Genomic DNA, 25,563 nt, shown 5'->3' with positions numbered 1-25,563 from the left:
GTGCAGCAGGTTTGTTCATGCCAGCATCACCACAAGCACGGGGGCATTACACTGCCCTGCGACATCACCATGGCCGCAACGTCACTAGGCAGCAGGAATCATTCAGGTCCATAGAATCCCACAGGACCGCTGCTGTACAGGTGGCCCGTCACTGACCAAAACGTCATTATGTAGTGCGTGACTATTTAACATGTGGGCGGGGGAGGCAGCTAAGTGGAAATAAGGCTTCTACATTTCACATGAAGTGGTAAAATGTGGATTCCAGCAAACGGCGATAAGTTACATGTGTCCACTGTAATACCCAGAGCAACCAAGAAAACCACACACAGCAATACACTCAAAACATTATAAATGGGTCTAAATGGAATCCCCGAAAACATGCAGGCAACCCATAGAGATGTAAAAGAAAAAGAATAACAAGAGACAAAAAACAAATAAAACGCTGACTTAAGTTGCAACGTGTCAATATTTACCTGATCTATAAATGGTCTAAACATACCAATTAAAATACAGAGACTGGCTGAGTGGACTAAAAAAAAGTCATCCAACAATATGTTCTCTACAAGAAACTCCCTTCAGTACAAGAGCATAAGTAGGTTGAAAGGAAAAGTATGAAAAGGACACACCACTGCAGACATTGACCAAAAAAAAAAAAATTAATATTACATTAATATCAGATAAAGTGAATTACAAGGCAAGGAAAATTACTAGCAATAAAAGAAATATGGCCAGGCACAGTGGCTCACACCTGTAATCCCAGCGCTTTGGGAGGCCGAGGCAGGAAGATCACTTGAGGCCAGGAGTTCGAGACTAGCCTGGCCAACATGGCAAAACCTTGTCTCTACTAAAAAATACAAAAATTAGCCAGGTGTGGTGGCACATGCCTGTAATCCCACTACTCAGGAGGCTGAGGCATGAGAATCACTAGAACCCAGGAGGCGGAGAGCCGAGGTCACGCCACTGCATTCCAGCCTGGGCAACAGAGCGAGACTGTGTCTCGAAAAACAACAACAAAAAGAAATATTACATAATGATAACAAGATCAATTCACCAGGAAGACAAAATGATCCTAAATATGTATGTACCAAACAAAAGAGCCCCAAAATACATAGAGCAAAAGCTGACAGAACTCAAAGGAGAAACAGACAAATACCCAACTATAACGGGGGACTTCAACACCATCTCCCTCGACAGCTGTTACAACTATAGCAAGAACACGGAATAGTGCAATTAACTGACATATATTTACAAAACTCCACTCAACAATAACAGAATATACTTTTTTTTCCTCCCAAGTGACTTTGGAGCATTTATCACAGACAGTTGTCACTGGCCATAAAACAAACCTCAACAAATGTAAAAGAACTGAAATCATACAAAATATTCTCAGGCCACAGTGGAATCAAACTACAAATCAGTAACGGAAAGACATCAGGAAAATCTCCAGATGTTTGGAAATTAAGCAACACTTCTAAACAATCCCTAAGTCAAAGAAGTATCAAAGGAAAATTTTAAAACTCATTGAACAAAATGAAAATAAAAATACAACATATCAAAATATGCGATGCAGCTAAAACAGTGCTGAGAGGGAAATTTATAGCACTAAATGCTTACAGTAGAAAAGATGAGCAGTTTAAAATCAATAATCTAAGTTAATACCCTAAGAACCTAGAAAAAGAGTAAAATAAACCCAAAGCGAGAAGGAAGGAAGGTGAGGGTAAAACTAATGAAACTGAAAACAACGAAATAAAGAAAATCAGTAAAACAAGGAACCAATTCTTTGGAAAGATTAATACAATTGCCAAATCCCTAGACAAAGAAGATGCAAGTTATCAACATAAGCAATGAAACGGGGGATATCACCACAGACTCTGTGGACATGAAAAGAACGGTAAAGGAATACGACACAAAAACTCTACACATAGAAATCTGACAACTGAGACAGAATGGAATGATTCCTCAAAAAGCTAAGCTACCACAACTCAGCAATATGAAGTAGATATTCTGAATATCTACTGGGACTATTAAGCAAAATAAATTGGTAAGAAAACTCCCCAAAAGGAAATCTCATGACCCAGAGGGTTTTACTGCAGAATTCTACCAAATATTAAGGAAGAACTGACATCACCCCCTCAATTTTATACAATGTTTTCCAGAAAATAAAAAGAAAGGAACACTTCCCAAAACATTTTGTGAACCTTGTATGACTCTTATTACCAAAACCCAGAGTATCAAAAAAAAAAAAAAAAAGAGAGAGAGAGAGAAAACTACACACCAATCTCTCTCATGAACTTAGACCCCAAAATCCTCAATAAATTAGCAAACTGAAGGCAGCAATGTATAAAAATAATTATATACCTAGACCAACTGGGAATTATCCCAGGTATGCAAGGCTGGTTCAACTTTCAAAAATCAATGTTATCCATCATGTCACCTAGCTAAAAAAGAATGCTGGGCGCAGTGGCTCATGCCTGTAATCCCACCACTTTGGGAGGCCAAGGCGAGCAGATCACAATGTCAGGAGTTCAAGACCAGCCTGGCCAATATGGTGAAACCCCGTCTCTACTAAAAATATGAAAATTAGCTGGGCATGGTGGCGCACGCCTGTAGTCCCAGCTGCTCGGGAGGCTGAGGCAGGAGAATTGCTTGAACCCAGGAGGCGGAGGTTTCAGTGAGCCGAGATCATGACACTGTACTCCAGCCTGAGCGACAGAGCGAGATTCCATCTCAAAAAAAAAAAAAAAAAAAAAGCAAAAAAAGAAAAATTACATAATAATATCAATTGGTTTAGCAAAAGCAACTGGCAGAATCCACCACGCATTAATCATAAAAACTCTCAGCAAACTAGGAATAGATGGGAATTTCCTTAGCTTGACAAAGAGTGTCTACAATAAACCTACAGCTAACATCACACCTAATGGTGAGAGACTGAACGCTTCCCCTGAGGTCAAGAGCCAGGCAAAGATGTCCTCTCACACAATCTTTTTCAACAAAGTACTGGACGTTCCAGCCAGTGCAATAATGCAGGAAGAAACCCAAAAGCATGCAGGTTGGAAAGGAAGAAATAAAGTACATGAGACGGGTCCTAGCACTTCAATCTGGTTCCAAAAGTAGTTTCAAAAAGGTCTCCTAATTTTTGATCAGTACTCATTGCTGTAAGAAGTGCAATAAAGAGATTAGATCTAAAGCACAATATTTACATACATAAAGTATAGTATATTGGCCTAAAACAAACTCAAGCTTACAGTCCCATCCCACTTTAAGCTTCATAGGGCACCCTAGACTTTGCAACTGTCCTTATTTTCTGGCTGATATTCTTGGAATGTATTTGTATATGCGGCACAACCTACAACTTTCTGGATAAATTAATTCTTCCCATTTGGCTTCTCTCTCCATACGAACCCAAGCAGGTGCAGTTTACGTTTGGCAATACGATATTGGGAGAATGAAAAGAAGGACCGGGGAAGTGGTGATGATGACAGTGACAATGACAACCACATAATGATAGATCTCACACACACACACACCACACATGCATGCAGACACACATGCACACAGACACATGCAAACACACAGATATACCCCACATACGCACACGTGGATACCCCCCAGACATACCACAGAAGATACACACACACCACACATGCCCCCCACCACACAGGCACACCACACATACATGCAGATATACATGAATACACGCACACACATACCATGTAAGCACACAGATATATCCTACACACACACACACACACACACACACACACACACAGATACTCCCTCCCCATGCACACATACACACGCATACAGACACCCCCCTCCCTCCACATCACTTACTATGTTCTGGGCATTGTTCTAAGCATGTTTATAACTGAACTCATTCATTCCTCCTGACTACTCTATCGGTGGGCACTACTGCTACCCCTATTTGATGGAAGACAGGACTGAGGAACAGTGAGGATGAGTCGCCTGCCCGTGGTGAGGAGCTGCTAAGCACAGACAGCCAGGGCGTGAGCAAGGCAGTGTCGCTCCAGGGTCTGTGCACGGAAGCCTGAGCCATCTGAGCTCAGAACATCTCTTTTAAAAAGGTATTAAGTAGTATTTTTATGCACAGTGATTTTAAACTAGAAAAACAAACTGTGTACACAAAGCATTTACCTAGAAGATGCACTGGCACCCGCCTGTATGAGAGTCGGCATGACGGCCATGAAGAGCCCGAGCTGCACGTCCTGCGTCACCAGCATGCCAAGGAGCACGGTGCTGTAGTCAATGTCGCCTGTGTGGGGAAAGGCATTGAAGACAGGTCTACAGCAACTCAAAAGTATCTGAAGTCAAAATGTCACCATTGTACACACTTCCGAAATAACTCAAATTATTTTGGCACTTTACTTTTTCTTTTTTTGAGACGGAGTCTTGCTCTGTTACCCAGGCTGGAGTGCAGTGGCACAATCTCAGCTCACTGTAACCTCCACCTCCTGGGTTCAAGTGATTCTCCTGCCTCAGCCTCCTGAGTAGCTGGGATTACAGGCGCCCACCACCATGCCTGGCTAATTTTTATATTTGTAGTAGAGACGGGGATTCACCATGTTGGTCAGGCTGGTCTCAAACTCCTGACCTCATGATTCACCTGCCTCGGCCTCCCAAAATGCTGGGATTACAGGCGTGAGCCACTGCGCCCGGCTGGCACTTTACATTTTTAAGAATAGACTTTAAAATCTCTGAGAACAAACACTGAAGCATTTTAATATTAAAAATGTTGTAAAGCAAATACTCAGAACACCTTTTACTTCCACAACTTACTTGTTATTTACATAATTATTGAAAAACCTCATGACAAAAAGATGACATGGCAAACAAGATGACAGGCTTGGATAATCACACCAACCTCACTGCGTCCCAGAAACACACGGAGAAGCCTTTGCTTCTCACCTTTACAGCTTCTCTGAGCTACTCCGGGAGGCCTGACTCAGGCCCCTCTGGTCACGTGGTGTGTTCCACGTGTGCAAACCCACCCAAGCCACTGCCCAGAATGAGCCCTCACTGTGAGACCAAGGCAGGCTCGGCAGACAAATACTGGCTCCTGAGGGCAGAACAGGAGTAGCCACGACTACCTGAAGAGACTAGGTAACAACTCTGGAAAGAAGAAAGGAAAATGAGACATTTTTCATGAATTCAGTAACTTGCACAAGCCTCTAAAGGTCTCCATTTTCAACATACAGTTCCAGCTATGAACTATGTAAATACGTTTCTAAAAGTCATTCCCCCAACCCCACCCCAAACAAGGTATTTTTTCTTAAAAAAAAAAAAAAAAAAAAAAAAAAAAAAAAGCAGCTGGCCGCGGTGGTTCAGACCTGTAATCCCAGTACTTTGGGAGGTTGAGGAGGGTGGATCACCTGAGGTCAGGAGTTCAAAACCAGCTTGGCCAACATGGTGAAATCCCATCTCTATTAAAAATACAAAAGGCTAGGAGTGGTGGCTCAAGCCTATAATCCCAGCACTTTGGGAGGCTGAGGCGGGTGGATCACCTGAGGTCAGGAGTTCGCGACCAGCGTGACCAACATGGTGAATCCCCATCTCTACTAAAAATACAAAAAATTAGCTGGGTGTGGTGGCGGGTGCCTGTAGTCCCAGCTACTTGGGAGGCTGAGGCAGGAGAATCGCTTGAACCCAGGAAGCGGAGGTTACAGTGAGCTGAGATCATGCCACTGCACTCCAGCCTGGGGAACAAGAGCGAGACTCTGTCTCAAAAAAAAAAAAAAGCTACTGCTATTAACAGATTTTTAAAGACCAATCTGATAGAAAAGGCTTATTTTTAAAAAGCAGCAGAACCACACAAAACCCCTTGATGCCAGCAAAAATCTCTTTCTGGATAGAAGTTAGGTAATCGTTTTTAGAAGGCTTGATTTACTTTTTGTACAAAACTAAATTTTTGGTAAACAAAATATCTTGGCTTAGAATTTTAAAACAGTCTGAACAGATGATCACGTTAAGCTGTTGTGGCTACAGCTTTGTGTCTTTTAGGGTTACACGATTCAGAAGATGATAAAAATTGCCTCCCAACTAACATTGTCCATGCGGAGGCTTCACACATCAGCCATTTAAACCCTAAGGCTTGCACGGGCTTGTGGTCACCGCACCTCTCTTCATCTCGAGGCCTTCGCAAGGCGGGAGGGAGGCTGCGAGATGAGTCTGCGGGACACAAAGGAGCCGCGGCCCCCCCACCCACATCTTCTGCAGATAACACGTTCACACCTGTGCCCCTTCTATTTAAAAGAAACAAAATTTGGCTGGGCGCGGTGGCTCACACCTGTAATCCCAGCACTTTGCAGGGCCGAGGCGGGTGGATCACGACGTCAGGAGATTGAGACCATCCTGGCTAACACAGTAAAACCCCGTCTCTACTAAAAATACAAAAAATTAGCCAGGCGTGGTGGCGGCGCCTGTGGTCCCAGCTACTCCGGGAGGGTGAGGCAGAAGAATGGCGTGAACCCGGGAGGCAGAGGTTGCAGTGAGCCGAGATTGCGCCACTGCACTCCAGCCTGGGTGACAAAGCGAGACTCTGTCTCAAAAAAAAAAAAAAAAGAAAGAAACAAATCTCTCACTACATCTCACTTTTTAGAGACAGACTTGGATGATATTACCACCAGCATTTTCTACATGTTTTAAATATTTTGTTCTCTTCCTTTGCACCGATCATAGCGAACTGGCTGAAATCAACAGACATTCAACTGTTGCCCACTAGACCACGGGCATCACAGACCAGAGACCAGGTCTCCACCGTGGTCCCTGGTGCAGGACCCGGAGTCCGCACCCACAGGGCCTGCGAAGGAAACATCCGCTCGCAAGGCACTTCACGGGGCTGCAGGAGGAAGACAAGTGCTTGGAGCAGTGACAGGCACAAAACTTCAACAGTGCAACCACACAAGATAAAAATAATTATTACACTGAAATATTACAGCTTCTCTAATTTCTCAACACTTTTACTATTGTCATCTTTCTGAAATTTGCACTACCTTTTTGTGCTTATCACTACTATAAGCATTTTGACTTCTTCCTGTTTTCCATTCCTTTTATTAAACAGTTCAAATATACAGAGAACAAGGAGTATATCAAATGCTCACATACCCACTAAGGAATTTTATTAAATGTTAAACCGGTAACATATTTGCTTCAGATTTTTAAAGAAATAAAATCCTAAGGGTGCCGCCAAGGAGCTCTGTAACCCCCTTGATACTGGGTCCCTCTTTCCTCCACCCACACTCCCCACTTGACCTTATTCTGAAAGTTCATCATCCCCTTGAATGCATTTCTACTTAATGTAACACCTATAGATTTGGAAGCAACACTGAGTTTATTATTTTGTAATATTAAACTTCACAGAGTGAACATTTCTGCAACTTGCCGTTTTTGATCACCACTATATCTGAAAATTATCCATGTTGGTGTTGGTGCACAAAGCTCTGATTCATTTTCAAAACTGTTGTAGAGGCTGGGTGCGGTGGCTCATGCCTGTAATTCCAGCCCTTTGGGAGGCCGAGGCAGGCGGATCATGAGGTCAGGAGATCGAGACCATCCTGGCTAACACGGTGAAACCCCGTCTCTACTAAAAATACAAAAAAATTAGCCGGGCCTGGTGGCGGCGCCTGTAGTCCCAGCTACTCGGGAGGCTGAGGCAGGAGAATGGTGTGAGCCCGGGAGGCGGAGCTTGCAGTGAGCCGAGATCGCGCCACTGCACTCCAGGCCTGGGCAACAGAGCGAGACTCCATCTCAAAAATAAAAAATAAAAAATAAAAAAACAAAAAACTGTTGTAGAATAGACCACAATTTATCCATTCATCTCTTGGTAGACATTCAGGAATTCCATTTATTCACTAGTACAAAAATGGCTGCATGAAATCCCAGCATTTTGGGAGGCCGAGGTGGGCGGATCATGAGGTCAGGAGATCGAGACCATCCTGGCTAGCACGGTGAAACCCGGTCTCTACTAAAAACACAAATATTAGCCGGGCATAGTGGTGGGCACCTGTAGTCCCAGCTACTCGGGAGGCTGAGTCAGGAGAATGGCGTGAACTCGGGAGGCGGAGCTTGCAGTGAGCTGAGACCACGCCACTGCTCTCCAGCCTGGGTGACAGAGCGAGACTCCGTCTCAACCAAAAAAAAAAAAAAAAAAAAAAACATGGCTGCACAAATATTCTAGCACATTGTCAGGGAAACCTCCTTTCCCCTCGCTTGCATTTCCACAAGAAGGGAATGTTTCCTCCCCACTCCTGGCCTCTTGCCTGGTCCCACATACACCACTCCGGAGAGACAAGGGCGTTCCTCTGGGAATGGATACAGTCCCTCTTCCTTCGTAAACCAGCCAGCCCACGGCACCTGGTCTCAAGGTCCTCTTGCAGCCCTGAGTTTCACAGGGCAGGCCCTGCCCACGGAGGCCTCTGGAGGCCAGCGCTGCACGTGGCTGGGTGGTGAGTCTTGCTCCGAGGTTAAGAATGAGGCCTAAGAAGCTCACCACTGCCAGGCGTGCAAACCACACCTCCATAATCCAGCTGCCCCTCTGGCCTCCAGGTGCCACTCTGACCTCCAGCTGCCACTCTGATCTCCAGGTGCCTCCTCTGTTCCTCTTCCCATGGGTTTTCAGCACGGGCAAGGCAGAGTTATACATTTGCTGGACTCCTTCGAGGGTTGGGCCCCTCGCAGGAGCTAGAAATCTCGAAAAATAGAAAAGGAGTAGAAATTGGACCAAAATCCATTTAAGAAGAGTGACTGAGGCTGCTGGTGTGGCCAGAGTTGATACCTTTAAGCTCTGGTGAGACAGTCTTAAGTTTGGGCTATATAGCAATTTCTTTTCTTTCTTTTCTTCTTTTTTTTTTTTGAGATGGAGTCTCTGTGGCCCAGACTGGAGTGCAGTGGTGTGAACTCGGCTCACTGGAAGCTCCACCTCGCGGGTTCCCGCCATTCTCGTGCCTCAGCCTCCTGAGTAGCTGGGATTACAGGTGCCGCCACCACGCCCGGCTAATTTTTGTATTTTCAGTAGAGATGGGGTTTCACCATGTTGGCCAGGATGGTCTTGAACTCCTGACCTCATGTGATCCACCTGCCTTGGCCTCCCAAAGTGCTGGGATTACAGGCGTGAGCCACTGTGCCTGGACGTATATAGGAATTTCTAATACAATTTCAAGCACATGCAATAAGAAAGAAAAATACAGTGCATCTCAAGGAACAGATAATCCAGTTTCCATGATCAGGTAGACGACCCCTGTTTCATACACTAACCTCCATTCTACCCTCCTGAGGGAAACCCCAGTCATACTCTTAACCATACATTTCAGTGTCCATCTCTAAGAGACAAGGCTGGTGTACAAATTGGAAAGAATGAATTTAATGATCCTGTAAGCAGAGGAGATTATCTCATATGTAGAAAATCCAAAAGATTTCACACACAAAAATCTATTAGGATAAACCAATTCACAAAGGTGCGGGGCACAAAATAAACACACAAAAGTCAGCTGCATTTCTATATACTAATAATGAACAATGTGAAAAGGAGATTAAGAAAACAATTCCATCTACAACATATCAAAAAGAATAAAATACTTAGGACAGAGTGAACCAAAGAGGCAAAACACGTATACACTGAAAACAAACACGTGGCTAAAAGAAATGAAAGACACGCTTAAATAGAAAAATATCTTGTATTCATGGACTGGAAGACTTAATATTGTTTAGATGTCAATACTACCAAAATTACGACTGCAAATCCAATGCAATTCCTATCAGAATCCCAACGATGTTTTCTGAAGAAACAGAAAACACTATCCTAAAATTTATACAGAATCACAGGCGACCCCAAACAGCCAAAATAATCTTGAACAAAGTTGGAGGATTCACACTTCCTGGTCTCAAAACTTACTAAAAACTATAGTAATAAAACAGCAGCATTTGGAAGTTAGAGACTGCATTTCCACTTTTTAGTGGTCACGTATTTTTTTTGTTTTTTTGGTTTTTTTTTGAGATGGAGTCTCGCTCTGTTGCCAGACTGGAGTGCAGTAGCGTGATCTCAGCTCACTGCAACCTCTGCCTCCTGAGTTCAAGCGATTCTCCTGCCTCAGCCTCCCGAGTAGCCGGGACTACAGGCACCCACTACCACGTGCAGTTAATTATTGTATTTTTAGTAGAGATGGGGTTTCACCATATTGGCCAGGCTAGTCTCGATCTCTTGACCTTGTGATCCGCCCACCTCGACCTCCCAAAGTGCTGGGATTACCGGCGTGAGCCACCACGCCCAGCCAGTTACCTTGTTTTTTTAAAAACAATTATTATAAAATACTTTGAATCAAGAAAAAAGGTACAAAGCATGTCATGAACAACCAGAGCCATCACTCAGCTTCTGAAAGAATGTCACAAGCAGCTGACTGCCCTGTGTGCCTCTCTGATGGCACACCTTCCCCGTCTCTGGCACAGCCACTCGGCCTCAGTTGTCATTCTCAAACACTTCTTCTTGCTTTTAGTGTAGAAGTTTGCATGTACGTAAAGTTCAGACTTGACACACACAAACATGTTGTATTCCACATCTTGTATCTTTCCCTCCATGCTATAAAAGTCATTCGCATTTGCTTCTGCAGCATTCCAAGGTATGAATACACCTTAGCTGTCCAGCATGTTACCATGTTACTGAATATTCGGTTGATCAACTTTTTGCTATTAAAAATAATACTGTTTTTAATTATAATAATTTGCATGAATTTTCTAGGATATGTATGTAGAAATGGAATTTTCTGATTGCAAAAGTATCCTCCAAAGTGGCTGAACCAATTTACATTCCCACGGAGAATGCTTAATCTTGGCACTCCACACTCTTGCCAATGGTACATCAGGTTAAAAAATGTTTGCTAGGGCCAGGTGTGGTGGCTCATGCCTGCAATCCCAGTGCTTTGGGAGGCTGAGGCAGGAGGATTGCTTGAGGCCAGGGTTCGAAACCAGCCTGGGTAACCCAGCAAGACCCCCATCTCTACAAAAAACTAAAAACTTAGCCAGGCATGGTGGCACACGCCTGTCATCCCAGCTACTCAGGATGTTGAGTGGGAGGATCGCTTGACCCCAGGAGGTCAGGGCTGCAGTGAGCCAAGATCGAGCCACTGCACTCCAGCCTGGGTGACAGCAAGGCTTGGTCTAAAACGAAGCTTGGCAGCAAGCTCATGTGGATGGCATCGATCTCAGTCCCATCAGCCTGCATCTCCGAATACTAGCGAGGCTCCTATCTTCATGTTTATTCATCATTTAGGTTTCTTCTCCCGTTAAGTTACTTGCTCAGATATTCTGCCTATTTTCCCATTAGGTTACTTTTTGGTTTGGATTTACAGACCTTCTTGATTCATTCTGAATACTAATCCTTTGCTCTAAACAAACAAGAAATAAATAACTACAGGAAATATCTTCCTCTGGCCTGTGGCTTATTAAAAAAAAAAAAAGCCTTTCAATAAAAGTTACAGTTTTCCCCACAGGGAGGTCAGCATGAAAAAGAAAGTTACAAAGTCAAATGTGTCATATGCATCGGTATTTTCTCTTTTGAATTCTGCATTTTATATTTTAAGGAATTCTACCCTGAGGTTATAAGGATATTTTCTTTCCTTCTCGTAGTTCTAAAGTCAAGCTAATTTTATTTTCTTCCGTTTGGATAGCTAATTCCCACTCCTGGTGAGTCAATCTCCTTGGCTTCTCTGCAGTGTCTGGTCTGTGGGCCCCACTCGCCGGCTCCATCTCAGCCTGCGGTGCTGCTATCCGCTGTGACATCATCAGTCGTGAGAGCTGGTGGGGAACTCCTCACCTCAAATTAATGTTGGCTACTTGGTCTTTTGGTCCCCACTGAATTTTAGGATCAGTTTCTTCGGTTTCATGAAAAACCCTGCCAGATGTTTTTACTGGAACAGCTATGAGTTTATAAATTTGGGGAGAAATGACATCTTTATGAATGGAGACTTTTTACGAACTCCATGAACACGAATTCGCTCCATTTGTGACTCTATCCTCAAAGGTCACAGCTGTCTTTTGAGAAGTTTATTCCCAAAGCTTTTTTTCAAATGACATGTTCTAACTGTGCTGTGGGTATATGACACATTTAACAAGTCTAATTGTCAATTTCCTTTCAGTGTCCAAGTCCTTGAGTCTAACTACCTCCCAAACATGCAACCCTCCTATCTTCTTACTATCTAGAGTTTTAGCCTGGTCTTTAAAAAAAATGCACTCAAACACCTCCTTTTCTAACAGTCATAACTGACTGAATTTATCAGCCTCTAGACCCCTCTGTCTCCCTGCTGTTTCCACGTCCAGCTCTGCCTCTGCAGGGCCTGTGTCCGGGCCCTGTGGGGACGGCGGGGTGGGTGGTGCTCTGGGGTCTCTGCACATCAGAAATGCCTGCATTTCACGCCCTATTCTTGGATGGTAATTTCGCTGGGCAGGCATGACTTTGTCTCCCCAGGGTGTGGGTTACCTACCCGCTACCTCCCACCATCTGACGTTGCCGAGGAGACATGTCCTATCAGCCCATTTACTTGATGTTCCTTTTTAGACCACCTGTCTTTTCTGCCAGGTGTTCAGACGTTCCCTTCTACTTCACGCTCTGCTGCAGCACATGACGTGCCGGGTGGACTCACTTCCCTTTATCCCATCAGTGCTGGAGGTAGGCTCCTGTCTTGAGTTCTGAAAACCCACCAGGTCCTCTTTCCAGTCCCGGCCCCTGGGGCACCGTGTCTATATATATTGACCCTCTCCATCTACCCTCCACCCCTCTCCAGTCCCAGCCCCTGGGGCTCTGAGTCTATATATACTGACCCTCTCCATCTACCCTCCACCCCTCTCCATGTACATTCCAGCCTCTAGGGCACCGAGTCTGTATATACTGATCCTCTCCATCTACACTCCACCCCTCTCCCTCTCCAGTCCTGGCCCCTGGGACTCTTGAGTGTATACTGCCCACTTATTTTGAAGTCTTTATTAAGCTTTTCTGTCCACAAGGGCAGTTCACACGGTGACTGCTGAGTCTGTCAGCTCTTTTCCAGCCACAGATTTCTTCGCAGGTGTGGGTGTTCCCATGTGCAGGCCACTAAACCAGCAGTTTTCATGCATCGTTCCTGGTCCCCACTTGGTCTTTTTTCATTTCACTCGGTCCCCGACCCTCCACCTCTGTCCAGTCTCACGATGGGGCTGACCCTAGGACCAGCCCACAGGGATGCTGGGACCAGCACGGAGGAGGCCCACGGCTGGGGCCGCCTGTCCAGCGTCTAGCAGGGAGGCTGCATCCGTGTTCTTCTGGTGCCTCAGGCCCAGCAGAAGGCCGCAGATTTTTAAAAAGCTTTCCCTGCTTCCTTCACAGAGGGATGCTTCCCAACTGCCGGTCCCACAGTGAGGGCACGCGTGGGTTCCACATGCTCCAGCACCCGGCTCGGCGGCCCATGGCCAGCTCTGCTCAGCCTCTCAGCTGCCGGCACAGAGCCTGTCGGTTTACAGGAGAGGTCAGACACACCTCTGTGGTTTTCTCTTTTTGTATTTTCTCTTCTATGCCTGTGTGTTCTGGGCAGGGTAAACATCACAGTGAAGTGACTGTGGCATTTCGACCCTGTATTTTACTGACTTTTACAAAATAAGAGCAAAACAGTGACAGCTTACCCAGTGGGTAAGCAGCTGTCAGAAACAGCAACCTGCCAAGCCTCCCTGCAAAGGGACACGGTCCTGCCAAGACTTCTGAGCAAGTCAGCTTCCACTAAACAGTCACGACTTAGAGGCGGCAATGTTTCATACATACGATGAAACTAAGGCCAAAGCAAAAGAGTTGGGAACACCTTCAGTTACCAAAGCACCTTTGATTTCACAGGAAGAAAGTATTGAAAGTGGGTCCATCCCCAGTGCCTGCTAGAATTAAAGCAGCAAAACACATGCAACTTCCTAAAACCCACCAATTCCACAGGTCATTTTCCAGTGCTGACTGGCTTTTCAAAATCTTGGTCCAAGTTCTCTCTGGCCCTCATTTTTTCTTAATCAAGTGGAAAAGTGGAGGTTGGGAGGACCTGAGTTCACAGGGACACCAGTTCCTTTCAGAATGTAAGCCCTGACATCCACAATTGTTCGGAAAGTCCTCAGAGAGGAAGTAAGACTTGCAATTTTTCCTCACAGGCCCTCAACTGTGAATCCAAAAGTTACCTACACACGAGCATGAGTCAGACACACACTTGGAACACGCCGTCACCTACCTTCTTTGTCAGCCCGAGTGCTGCCCACGAGGAACCTGGACACGAGGGGTGTGCTCGACAAGGACAGACAGGTGGAAATGAAGACGCTCTGCGTGGGTTTGATCCGCAGGAGATGCCCCCATAGCAAGCCAAACGCAATCATCAACAGTGTCATGTAACACGGCCCTTGTAAGGAAATCTTCCACACCTTAAAGAGAACACAGTTTGATTCACACGCTTTTTAGTGACAACAGGCAATGACCACACCACACAGACTTCATGCATTTCTGCACCCAGGAAAGGAGGCAGAGCTGAGCTTTTGTGAGGCAACGCTGGGTCACATATCCAACGTCATCAGCTGAACACGGTGAGTACTCACACAAGGCTTCCTCTGTGCCAGGCACTGCCACAGGGCTGCACACACACAATACACGCACACCCACTCTCTCCCCAGGAGTGTAAATAAAACCTAATCCTCAGAACAACTTGAGCTCAAGATGACAATTTCCCCTACTTTTAGATGAAAACACCGAGGCACGCACAGGTTAAGTGACTCGGCAAGGCCACATGGCCAGTGAATGTTGGAGCCAGGAAGTGAACCCAGGCACTGCGGCTCGGTAACCAAAGCAGCTCTATCAGGTGCCTCAGGGTGCACTCGGCACTGTGTTAAATGAGACGGGAAGGGAGAAGAAAGCACGTTTCAATCCTAAAATAATAAAAGCTACCTATTTATATAAACATAAATATGATATATCAACCAAAGAAATTAACCTGGAACTCCTCCTACCCCACTTGAAGTGCTCATTCACATCGTTTTCTCCTCACTGCATGGTCCTAGTCAAAATAAGCATCAGTTCCCTGATTCCAGGCCTTCTATGGAAAGTGAAAGTTGGGGTCGGGGGTCCTAGAAGGAAGGGATGCAGGGGCTGTGTGGCTAAACACAGGCGTCATGGAGCAGCTGGACACAGGCGATTCCGGGGGGCCCACCCAAGGAGCCTGCCAGCCCCAATGTACACAGGCAGCTCCGGGGGGCGCGCCCGCCAAGCCCGCCAGCCCCAGTGTACCTTGGGCGCTTTGGAGCATGTGAGCTTTTCCCTCCCCAGCTAGTTCTTGGTGAAAAACAACACTTCTTGCAAAATTACAACTTTTCTTTTTGAGAATCAGGAAAATGAGCAGATACGCCCCAGTCTCCCACAGCTGTGACCCGTTGGCCTGTTTGTCCACCATGGAGCTTCCAAGGCACCCGGAGGGGAACCACAGTGCCTTCCAACCCCACGAGGCCCCAGGCTCACTTCATCTGAACACCGAGAGGCCACGTGATAGGAGGCCGGCAGATGCCACCAAACAGCTCTGGGCTGCGGAGACTCGATAAGTCTCTACTCTGCTCGGTCCCCTCTCTCCTTCCACAAAGAAGGGAAGGGTCGGTCCCACAACGGCTGCTTCTGAATTTCTTTTCTCTACTTCCTATGCTTGGCAATCGTGATGGTTATCACAGAGCGCATCTCACACCCGAATATCACAGCCAAGGAGCAATGGAAACACTGTGCGGTCCACACGCACTTACACCCTTCCTCTTCTGAGTATCACAGCCGAGGAGCAATGGAAACACCATGCCGTCCACGCACATTTCACACCCAAATATGACAGCCGAGGAGCAATGGAAACACCGTGCGGTCCACGTGCATCTCATACCCTTCCTCTTCCGAGTATCACAGCCGAGGAGCAATGGAAACACTGTGCCGTCCATGCACATTTCACACCCGAATATGACAGCCGAGGAGCGATGGAAATACTGTGCCGTCCACGCGCATCTCACACCTGAATATCACAGCTGAGGAGCGATGGAAACACTGTGCCGTCCACGCGCATCTCACACCCGAATATCACAGCTGAGGAGCGATGGAAACACCGTGCCGTCCACGCGCATCTCACACCCGAATATCACAGCTGAGGAGCAATGGAAACATTGTGCCATCCACACATATCTCACACCCTTCCTCTTCCGAATATCACAGCCGAGGAGCAATGGAAACACTATGCCGTCCATGCTGGCTGCAGCCTGAGGCGGCCATGGGCTCGGGGGTTACTCCTGTGAGCAGTGTTAACCAGCTCTGATTCAGGGTCTTCCCAACCCTCAAGGGACACACGGAGTTGAGGCCTGATCTGCTGCTAACTCGCCGTGCGCCAAGTGGGTAGCAATCTCTCTAGCTTTAGTTTCCACATCTATAGAGAACAGGCAAGACTGTTATCTCTGAGGTCATCACCAGGGTGAACCTTACCTGACCTTATTATCTTGTGTTACTGCACATTCCAGCCAGGAGGGCCCTGGGAGCAAGGTGTTGAGACACCACCGTGGGAAACAGCTCCAGGAAAGGCCACAGGGGCACAGGTGAGAGGAAGAAACTTCCCGTTCAACATGGGACCTGTGCACGCATCAGAAGCCCCACCTGCAGGCACATCCAGGTCAGAATCTGTGGGTCAGCAAGCCCCCAGGTGGCTGCATGCGCACTGGAGGTCAGGAGGCACTGGAGGTCAGGAGGCACTGGACGTCAGGAGGCACGGGAGGTCAGGAGGCACTGGAGGTCAGGAGGCACGGGAGGTCAGGAGGCACTGGAGGTCAGGAGGCACTGGAGGTCAGGAGGCACAGGAGGTCAGGAGGCACTGGACGTCAGGAGGCACGGGAGGTCAGGAGGCACTGGAGGTCAGGAGGCACTGGACATCAGGAGGCACTGACAGGAGGCCCCTTGGCACCCCCGGCTTCCTCTGCACTAGGACCCCAGCCTCAAATACCACCTCTTCAGCTGTCTTCTTCTTCCTCTTCTAAGACACATTCTCCTGAAATCCCACAATACAAGCCACAGGGTAGAGGCACATCTACGTTACACCCTGCCTCACCCAGCAGCCCCTGAAGGGCCCGGAACGCCGCAGGTGCTCAACAGGTGTTTGCAGTTAGGACAGAGAAGATACAAGACAGAAGTAAATGAAACTCCAACCCCAATGACTCTATGAACGATCTAGAGAGAGGCAGAAACTGACAGATTCTTAAGTGATCAAGTTTAAGGAACAGTTGAAGTCCGGCTAGAAGAGCAAGCGGTGACAAGGGAGAGAACTGAGCGGGCAGCTTTCCTCAGCACGATGCACGACGCGGTTTCGGGGCTTTGGCGTTCCGAGTAGTTTCTAATCATATCTTTAGAAGTCCTAAGAGGGGCCTTCTGGCAAGTATTAACATTTCAAAAACCCAAGGAAATTATTTTCCCACCCACAAGTGGGGTGTGCAAGCTAACCCACGTGGCAGGAGGCTCCTCAGTTCAGAAAAGTGACTCCGGGTATCTCACGCTGTTCTAAAGCTCGGCCAGATATTACACCTGAGTAATAAAAAGGGGAAAATAAACACATTGCTTAGTCATGTCTCCGTGAACCAGGGATGCCATCTCCATGAACCAGGGTGGGGCCAGACTCCGAGGGTTCCCGCTGGGGACAGCAGCACAGGCTCAGCAAGGGTGAGAGGAGGAGTTCGGACCGGGAGACTCTCGTCAGCGCCGAGACACCCGCACATCCCAGACACAGAAGGAACCCTGCCCAGCGCCACTCAATCGGGGTCAACAAGGAGTTTCACAGATGTCTCCTGAGTCCCAAACCAGTGTCCTTCCATCATCTGACTGTCACCACGCAGGGCAGCTGAGCACAACTTCCTAACAGGGAACGCCAGGCTCCTGCCGAGCCCCTGAGTCTACACCACCAAGCAGGCACTTCAGAACCGGGTGCAAACCCTCGGAAGCGCCACTGAGATGACAGCAGCCCTGATGAAGCACGTTCTCACGCTGCTTACAATTATCTTAATGTTACGTTATACAATATTATTTTTTATTAACTGTGAATACTGTAGTGGAGAAAAATACAAACTATGAAAACACAGGGCCAGAAGACACCGGAGTCTTCTAGATCCCTCACTGTATAGGAGAGGAAGCACATGTCCAGGCAGTAAGTACCTTGTTGAGGCTCTGCCGCATAGCCAGAATGTCGCCCTCCCACCTCCCCTAGGGTCTGCCCTAAATTGCCCTTTGCTGTAAACGTCCCTAAATTACACACACACAGATACACACACGCACACACACACGCCCATGCTGCACCATGAAATGGAGGCCTCATGTTTTTACGGAGACTCGTGGGACACTGGTGAGACAGGGCACTGGACAGCCACACCTCCTTACCCCCCCATAACAGGCTCCTCCACAGGCCAGGCAGCCACGCGGCCCACGGCCCCTCACCCTCCCCCCATAACACTCCCTCCACAGGGTTAACGGCAAGGATGGCACCGCTTTTCCTTGGGACCCAGGAGAGTGGTGACTTCTCTTTAATCACTGAGCTTAGAAATTAACAATTTACAAGAAATATAAAAAGATGCCAAGTACCTGGAGAACACCCTAAAGTTAATTCAGAACGCCTTATGAGGCTGTGTGTCTTCAGGAGTGTTCACAGGACAGGGAGAGCAATGAGAAGATGGACAAACGGAGCTTTTAGTGGAAAAACAGAAGGGTAAAGAAAACAAAAAGTTCTAGGTAAGAGGATGAACTGAGGAAGCAAATGGGACGAGAGTATAAAGAAAAACATGCCAGTGAGATCAGAGTGAACTTCTGAAAGTAAACACAAGATTTTAAAAGAAAAGTTTATTTTTCCTTATAATGATAAAGTATTGACGGCTTATTACAGAAAATTTGGAAAATACGGAGAAGAAACCAGAAGTCACCATGGTGACCCGGCACGTTCATTTCCCACTTTCCCCCACGTGCTGGTGCTGCTTTTACATCGCCGCGGTCGTCGTTCATTCCCCACTTTCCCCCACGTGCTGGTGCTGCTTTTACATCGCCGCAGTCATCGTTCATTCCCCACTTTCCCCCACGTGCTGGTGCTGCTTTTACATCGCCGCGGTCGTCGTTCATTCCCCACTTTCCCCCACGTGCTGGTGCTGCTTTTACATCGCCGCGGTCGTCGTTCATTCCCCACTTTCCCCCACGTGCTGGTGCTGCTTTTACATCGCCGCGGTCGTCGTTCATTCCCCACTTTCCCCCACGTGCTGGTGCTGCTTTTACATCGCCGCGGTCGTCGTTCATTCCCCACTTTCCCCCACGTGCTGGTGCTGCTTTTACATCGCCGCGGTCGTCGTTCATTCCCCACTTTCCCCCACGTGCTGGTGCTGCTTTTACATCGCCGCGGTCGTCGTTCATTCCCCACTTTCCCCCACGTGCTGGTGCTGCTTTTACATTGCCGCGGTCGTCGTTTATTTCCCACTTTCCCCCACGTGCCGGTGCTGCTTCTACATCGCCGCGGTCACATTACATGCTCCTGCTTTCCCTCAAGTTTAGCATTCTAACCGATAGTTTGCTTTGCTGCTGATGCTCCTGCGACTTTGCAGTGGCTGCCTAACACTCCATCAGCAGTCATGCCACAGTTCAACTGGCCGTTAGACACTCGGGACTGGTTCCGCTGTTTCTTAAAGATTTACAATGAGGAGGTGAAACCTTTTGTGGCTAAATTTTTAAAAAACTTATGTTTGATTCTTTCCTTTGGAGAGAGACCTAGAAGAACTACTGGGCGCATATGCACATCTTAAAGCTCTAAGGTCAAACTGCTAGACAGCTTTCCAAAAAGAGTGTACAAATCCAAAGAGCTGGAGAAAATCTCCACAATCTATACATCCGACAAACGACTAATATCCAGAATCGACAAAGAACTCAAAAAAGTCAGCAAGAAAAAAAAGAAACAATCCTATCCAAAAGTGGGCTAAGAACATGAATAGACAATTCTCTAAAGAAGATAGACAAATGGCCAACAAACATAAAAAATGCTGAACATCACTAATGATCAGGGAAATGCAAATCAAAACTACAATGTGATACCATCTTACTCCTCCAAGAATGGCCATAACCAAAAAATGAAGAGATGTTGGCAGGGATGTGGTGAAAGGGGAACACTTCTGCTCTGCTGGTGGGAATGTAAACTAGTACAACCACCAACGCAAACAGCGTGGAGGTTCCTCAGAGAACTAAAAGTAGATGTACCATTTGATCCAGCAATCCCACTTCTAGGGGAAAAGAAGTCATTATGTGAAGAAGATACTTGCATACACATGTTTAGAGCAGCACAATTTGCAATTGCAAAAACATGGAACCAGCCCAAATGCCCACCAATAAAAAATGTGGTATTATATATACCATGGAATACTACTCAGCCATAAAAAGGAGCAAAATAGGGGTATTTGCAGCAACCTGGATGCAACTGGAGACCATTATTCTTTTTTTTTTTTTTTGAGACAGAGTCTCGCTCTGTCGCCCAGGCTGGAGTGCAGTGGCCGGATCTCAGCTCACCGCAAGCTCCGCCTCCCGGTTTCATGCCATTCTCCTGCCTCAGCCTCCCGAGTAGCTGGGACTACAGGCACCCGCCACCTCGCCTGGCTAGTTTTTTGTATTTTTTAGTAGAGACGGGGTTTCACTGGGTTAGCCAGGATGGTCTCGATCTCCTGACCTCGTGATCCACCCGTCTCGGCCTCCCAAAGTGGTGGGATTACAGGCTTGAGCCACCGCGCCCGGCCTGGAGACCATTATTCTAAGTGCAGTAACTCAGGAATGAAAAATCAAACATCCTATGATCTCACTCCTAGGCGGGAGCTAAGCTACCAGGACACAAACGCGTAAGAATGACACGCTCGACTTTGGGGATTGGGGGAAAGGGTGGGGAGTGGTGAGGGATAAAAGACTACACATTGGGTGCACTGTACACTGCTCTGGTGATGGGTGCACCAAAATCTCACAGATCACCACGAAAGAACTTATTCATGTAACCAAACACCACCTGTTCCCAAAAAACCTATTGAAGTAAAAAAAAATTAAAATTAAAAAAAAAATACAACACGAGAGGGCTGAGTGATTAGGCAAACCAGACACTGTAAATTAAGTCACTTTGTTTAAAATGACCAAGTCTTTCATGGAAAAAAAACCAACAAAACGAAAAGGGTGTACAGCTGTGATTCTCATGAATCTGGTTCAAGAATGCCTATTACAGCTCATATCCGCTTAAAAACTTTTGCTAAGTTGATATTAGTTTTCCAGCTAGCACTGTAGGCAAAATGGTATCTGATCTTAATTCACAGGGTTCTTTTTTGTTACCAACAGTGTTCATTTTCTCTCTCCCCACCCTAGCCTTTCATCAGCTACTTTCCCCTTCTGTGCGTGTCCGTGGAAAAACAAAGTGTTTTTTAATTAACTCACTTCCGGCCGGGCGCGGTGGCTCAAGCCTGTAATCCCAGCACTTTGGGAGGCCGAGACGGGCGGATCACGAGGTCAGGAGATCGAGACCATCCTGGCTAACACGGTGAAACCCCGTCTCTAATAAAAAATACAAAAAAAAAACTAGCCGGGCGAGGTGGCGGGTGCCTGTAGTCCCAGCTACTCGGGAGGCTGAGGCAGGAGAATGGCGTGAACCCGGGAGGCGGAGCTTGCAGTGAGCCGAGATCTGGCCATTGCACTCCAGCCTGGGTGACACAGCAAGACTCCGTCTCAAAAAAAAAAAAAAAAAAATTAACTCACTTCCAATTTACAAAGTTTCTTCTAGGGTAACACGCTGAATATGCAACCTTTATGACATCTGACCCTCTAACAGACTTGCCACCTTCTGGGAGGGACCATCTGTTAAAGTCCACACACGTTACTTTCCAGATCCCTCCTGAAGTTAGGCACGAGAAGCCTAATGCCAATTCTTCATTGAATTTCTACGCTTTCAAACCTGATGTTCTTCATCTCTCTGATTTTGTTTCAAAAATAACATCAAACTGAAATACCATATTCTATTCTAAAAACATTTAATTTGATAGTGAATTCATCAACAAATGTTAAAAGTATATGAACCAAAACCACATGATGTGAAGTCCCTTAGAGGCAGTAATGGGTTGATGAGGTCCTTACCTTTCTTAGCTTTTCTGGAGAAAATTCTAGGCCAACAAGAAAAAGAGTAAAAAACACCCCAAATTCTCCTAATGTCTCCACTTGCACAATAGACTGAAAAACACACAAAAAAATCAAACCATATAATTTTACAGGTTTAACATATTAAGTATACTTAACTAAACAATCATGTCCTAGTATGCCTGGTGGAAGTATCCAAAACACACACACACACACACACACACACACACACACACACAGAGTAATCACACAGTATACTTCTTCCATTAACCACTTCTCCCTTTGGCTAGTATGTGCTCTGATTTTTATCTTGGTCTATTTATAATTACATTATTTTCCATGATTTAGCTGATTTATTAAGAATTATAATTTTTACAGCATCCAGTTGTATATATTACTCAGCTATTTCAACTTATTTCTTGGTTTATGAGCACCTTTGCTATTAAGAAAAAGAAGGAAAGAAATTTGTATTTGCTTTTATTTGCAAAGGGCAGGAAGTGATTTTTCACCTCTGGTGTTTCATACTTGAATCACGTGAAAAAGACCTACTCCAAAAACCAAATTGAAATAGCCGTTCTTCCCAGAGGCCATTCTGCCAAAGCGAGCCCTGTCCTGGGAGCCCCCACATGTGGGCTTGCAGCTCCCCTGCCAGCCAGCTGCTCCCCAAGCCCAGGGTGCTGGGCGCGCTCCTCTTCACCAGCCGGGGCTGGAGCTCCTCAGACCCCTCCTGCCGCCCTGCAGTCTGGAGAAAGCCCTGGGGCTCCTGGGCCTGGTCCCAGGCTCCACCAGCAGCAGAGGGAAAAAGGCTTGGAGGGAGCAGGCTGCACTTCTCCCCGTCCCACCCCTTGACACGCCTCCCCACGGTGGGACTCACGGCACCCACTCTGGCACCCGCTCTCCACGCTGCTCGCACTGTGAGTGTTGCGGGGAGACAGTTGGAAGCTCAGGAACCTTTCCTCCCTGTCAGAAGTGCCATCAGCGTGACGGGGCCTAGCAAACAGCCCCACTGCCCGCTGCCTCGACTGGGGCTCATCGACTTTCCCATGTGTTGTGAGTGAGATGCTTAAAGATAGTTAGTGGGCCGGGCATGGTCAATGGGCTCACACCTGTAATCTCAACACCCTGGGAGGCCGAGGTGGGCAGATGACGAGGTCAGGAGTTCAAGACTGACATAGTGAAACCCCGTCTCTACTAAAAATACAAAAAATTAGCCAGGTGTGGTGGTGCGCACCTGTAATCCCAGCTACTCAGGAGGCTGAGGCAGGAGAATCACATGAACCCGGGAGGTGGAGGTTGCAGTGAGCCAAGATTGCATCATTGCACTCCAGCCTGGGTGACAGTGCGAGACTCTGTCTCAAAAAAAAAAAAAATACAGTGAATGCAGCACTTTGGTTGTATTCGGCACATGAAGGGCGGTCTGAACAACCTGGCCCAGCATGTTACTGGAAATGGACTCCTTAAAACTAACAGAAACGAGCAGGGTCGTTGTCTCCAGTAACACCGCCCCTTCAGTAACAGGCACAGCGACTTCCTGAGGGTTCAGAGACTTCCCATGACACCTGAAAGGACATCTTCTTTGAAATGGTTTATACAAAGCTGGTATCTTCATTAATCACATTCAACACTTTTTAGTCTTCAGGAATTCTCTTTTTATGTTCTGTTAAACAGATACCAAAACAACTAAATTTTGTTCTTACCTTAATACTATTCAGTCCTGAAGGTCCTAGAAGTACACCACAAATAATATAACCAAACATTGTAGGCAATCCTATGGCTGTACATAGCCAGCCACAAGGCAAGGACAGCATTCCTATGGTAACAATGTCCTGAAGAAGAATCAAATAAATAAGAAACGTGTAAGATAACATGATAGGAAGAGGGCTGGCTGGCTGAGACGCAGAACAGGATGTAGTTCCCTGATTTCATCTGATGGGAATGAAGGGTGAAGACAAAACCACCGATTTTCCTCATGCTGAGGGTTCCAGAGAAGCTGAAAACATGAAGAGTGTATTCTGGGAATAGATGGAGTGAGTTTTTCATGGCCTAAAGATTACAGTCACCCCTTAGCATCCTTGGGACAGTGGTTCCAGGATCCTCCCCAGCCCCCGTACCAGGATCCTCAGATGCTAAGTCTCTGATTCCAAACGGAATGGTATGTGCATGTAACCCAGCACATCCTCCTGTATACTTTAAAGCACCTCTACTAGATTACTCATGATGCCTACACAATGGAAATTGTTGTCATATTTTGTTTGTATTTTTTATTGTCTTGTTATTCTTCAGTCTTTTTTCTGAATATTTTCATCCATGGTTGGTTGAACTGAGGATGCAGAGCACGTGGATGCTGACTGTCTAGCAAACTTTTTGTTTTGCTTAAGCCCCTTAAGAGTGTTCTAAGAATTCTGAGTCCTAGAATTCCACTGAGTTTTCTAATCTGGGAGACTCTCAGTGCTGGTGTCCAAATTGTAATTCACATGGCTTCGCCATGACGGGTGCAGGCAGGATCTTTAGTGGGTGCTGGCACTGCTGCGCCTGCAGCCCTGAAGGTCAGCAAGGAGCAGGATACTTACAGTCTCAAAACCTCTCCCTAGAAATTGCCTATTCATTACAAAGGGAGAAAGAATAGCCTTACAGAGATCTCCGCCCCTTCTTGGAGGGCCCTGACAGCATCACTCGGCAGCCCCAGTCCTCACGGAACCCACTCCATCGTGTCCACCTCTCTCTCTGGCTGGTCCTCTTCCTCTCGCCTGAAACAGCACCATCTTTGAGCCTAGATTCTCTGGCTTGGTTTCTGCTCCTGTACAAACCTCCAGTCTCTGCTGGAGACCTGACAGTGTACACAGTGTACCAAGCTTCCCTGAGGGGCTGCACCTGTCACGGCCAAGCCACTCTCTCCTGAGTGACCACCCGAACCACGATGCTCTCAGCTTCAAGTACCTCCCTGCATAGCCTTTGTCTAGACCGAGTTCCTGGGAGGAAACAGGTCTGAATCCAGTTCCATCTGGAAGGCCAGGCACTGCTGAATGGGTTTTCATGCTCTGTACCCCAGGGTTACATGAAGCCACATACAACTCCTTAGCCAAGACCTCTCTGCCTTTTAAGGATTTTTAATTTTAGTGAAAACAGTTTTTAGATGACTAAAGTTTTAATCCCATTACAGTAACTCCTAATTTCAAAGTCTTCCAAATTCCCCAAGACAAAATTAACTTTCATTTTAAATATTAAAGTATCCTATTCCTTTAGAAAAAAAAAATAGAAATTAAGGGAAGATGCCTCAAATCACAGAAAATGCAGGGAATTCTAGTAAAATCTGTTAGACGGAAGGCTGTGCACCTCAGTATCATGTTCGGAGGATAAAGCTTGGTCGTACTGACACCATGAACCCG

The 25,563-nt window shown here is 46.6% G+C and overlaps 1 protein-coding gene across 5 annotated transcripts in view; it reads right to left on the bottom strand.

The window, feature by feature from the left end:
• The window catches only part of TMCO3 (transmembrane and coiled-coil domains 3), a 61,164-nt gene that overhangs the window by 24,099 nt on the left and 11,502 nt on the right, over positions 1 to 25,563 (bottom strand). For 4 of the 5 annotated variants that reach the window (XM_050767011.1, XM_050767012.1, XM_050767015.1 and 1 more), the window contains 4 exons: positions 23,875 to 24,003; positions 22,178 to 22,270; positions 14,241 to 14,427; positions 4,156 to 4,273 (listed from right to left, as the gene is read on the bottom strand). In XM_050767011.1, the coding sequence (XP_050622968.1) occupies positions 4,156 to 4,273; positions 14,241 to 14,427; positions 22,178 to 22,270; positions 23,875 to 24,003 (527 nt within the window). The remainder of the gene's footprint in view (positions 1 to 4,155; positions 4,274 to 14,240; positions 14,428 to 22,177; positions 22,271 to 23,874; positions 24,004 to 25,563) is intronic. The other variant, XM_050767014.1, reaches the window with a different exon arrangement.

Source organism: Macaca thibetana, chromosome 17 (genome assembly GCF_024542745.1).
Source record: "Macaca thibetana thibetana isolate TM-01 chromosome 17, ASM2454274v1, whole genome shotgun sequence".
Taxonomy (NCBI): domain Eukaryota; kingdom Metazoa; phylum Chordata; class Mammalia; order Primates; family Cercopithecidae; genus Macaca; species Macaca thibetana.
Note: the sequence above shows the minus strand (reverse complement) of the source record. Positions and strands in the feature narration are given on the sequence as shown.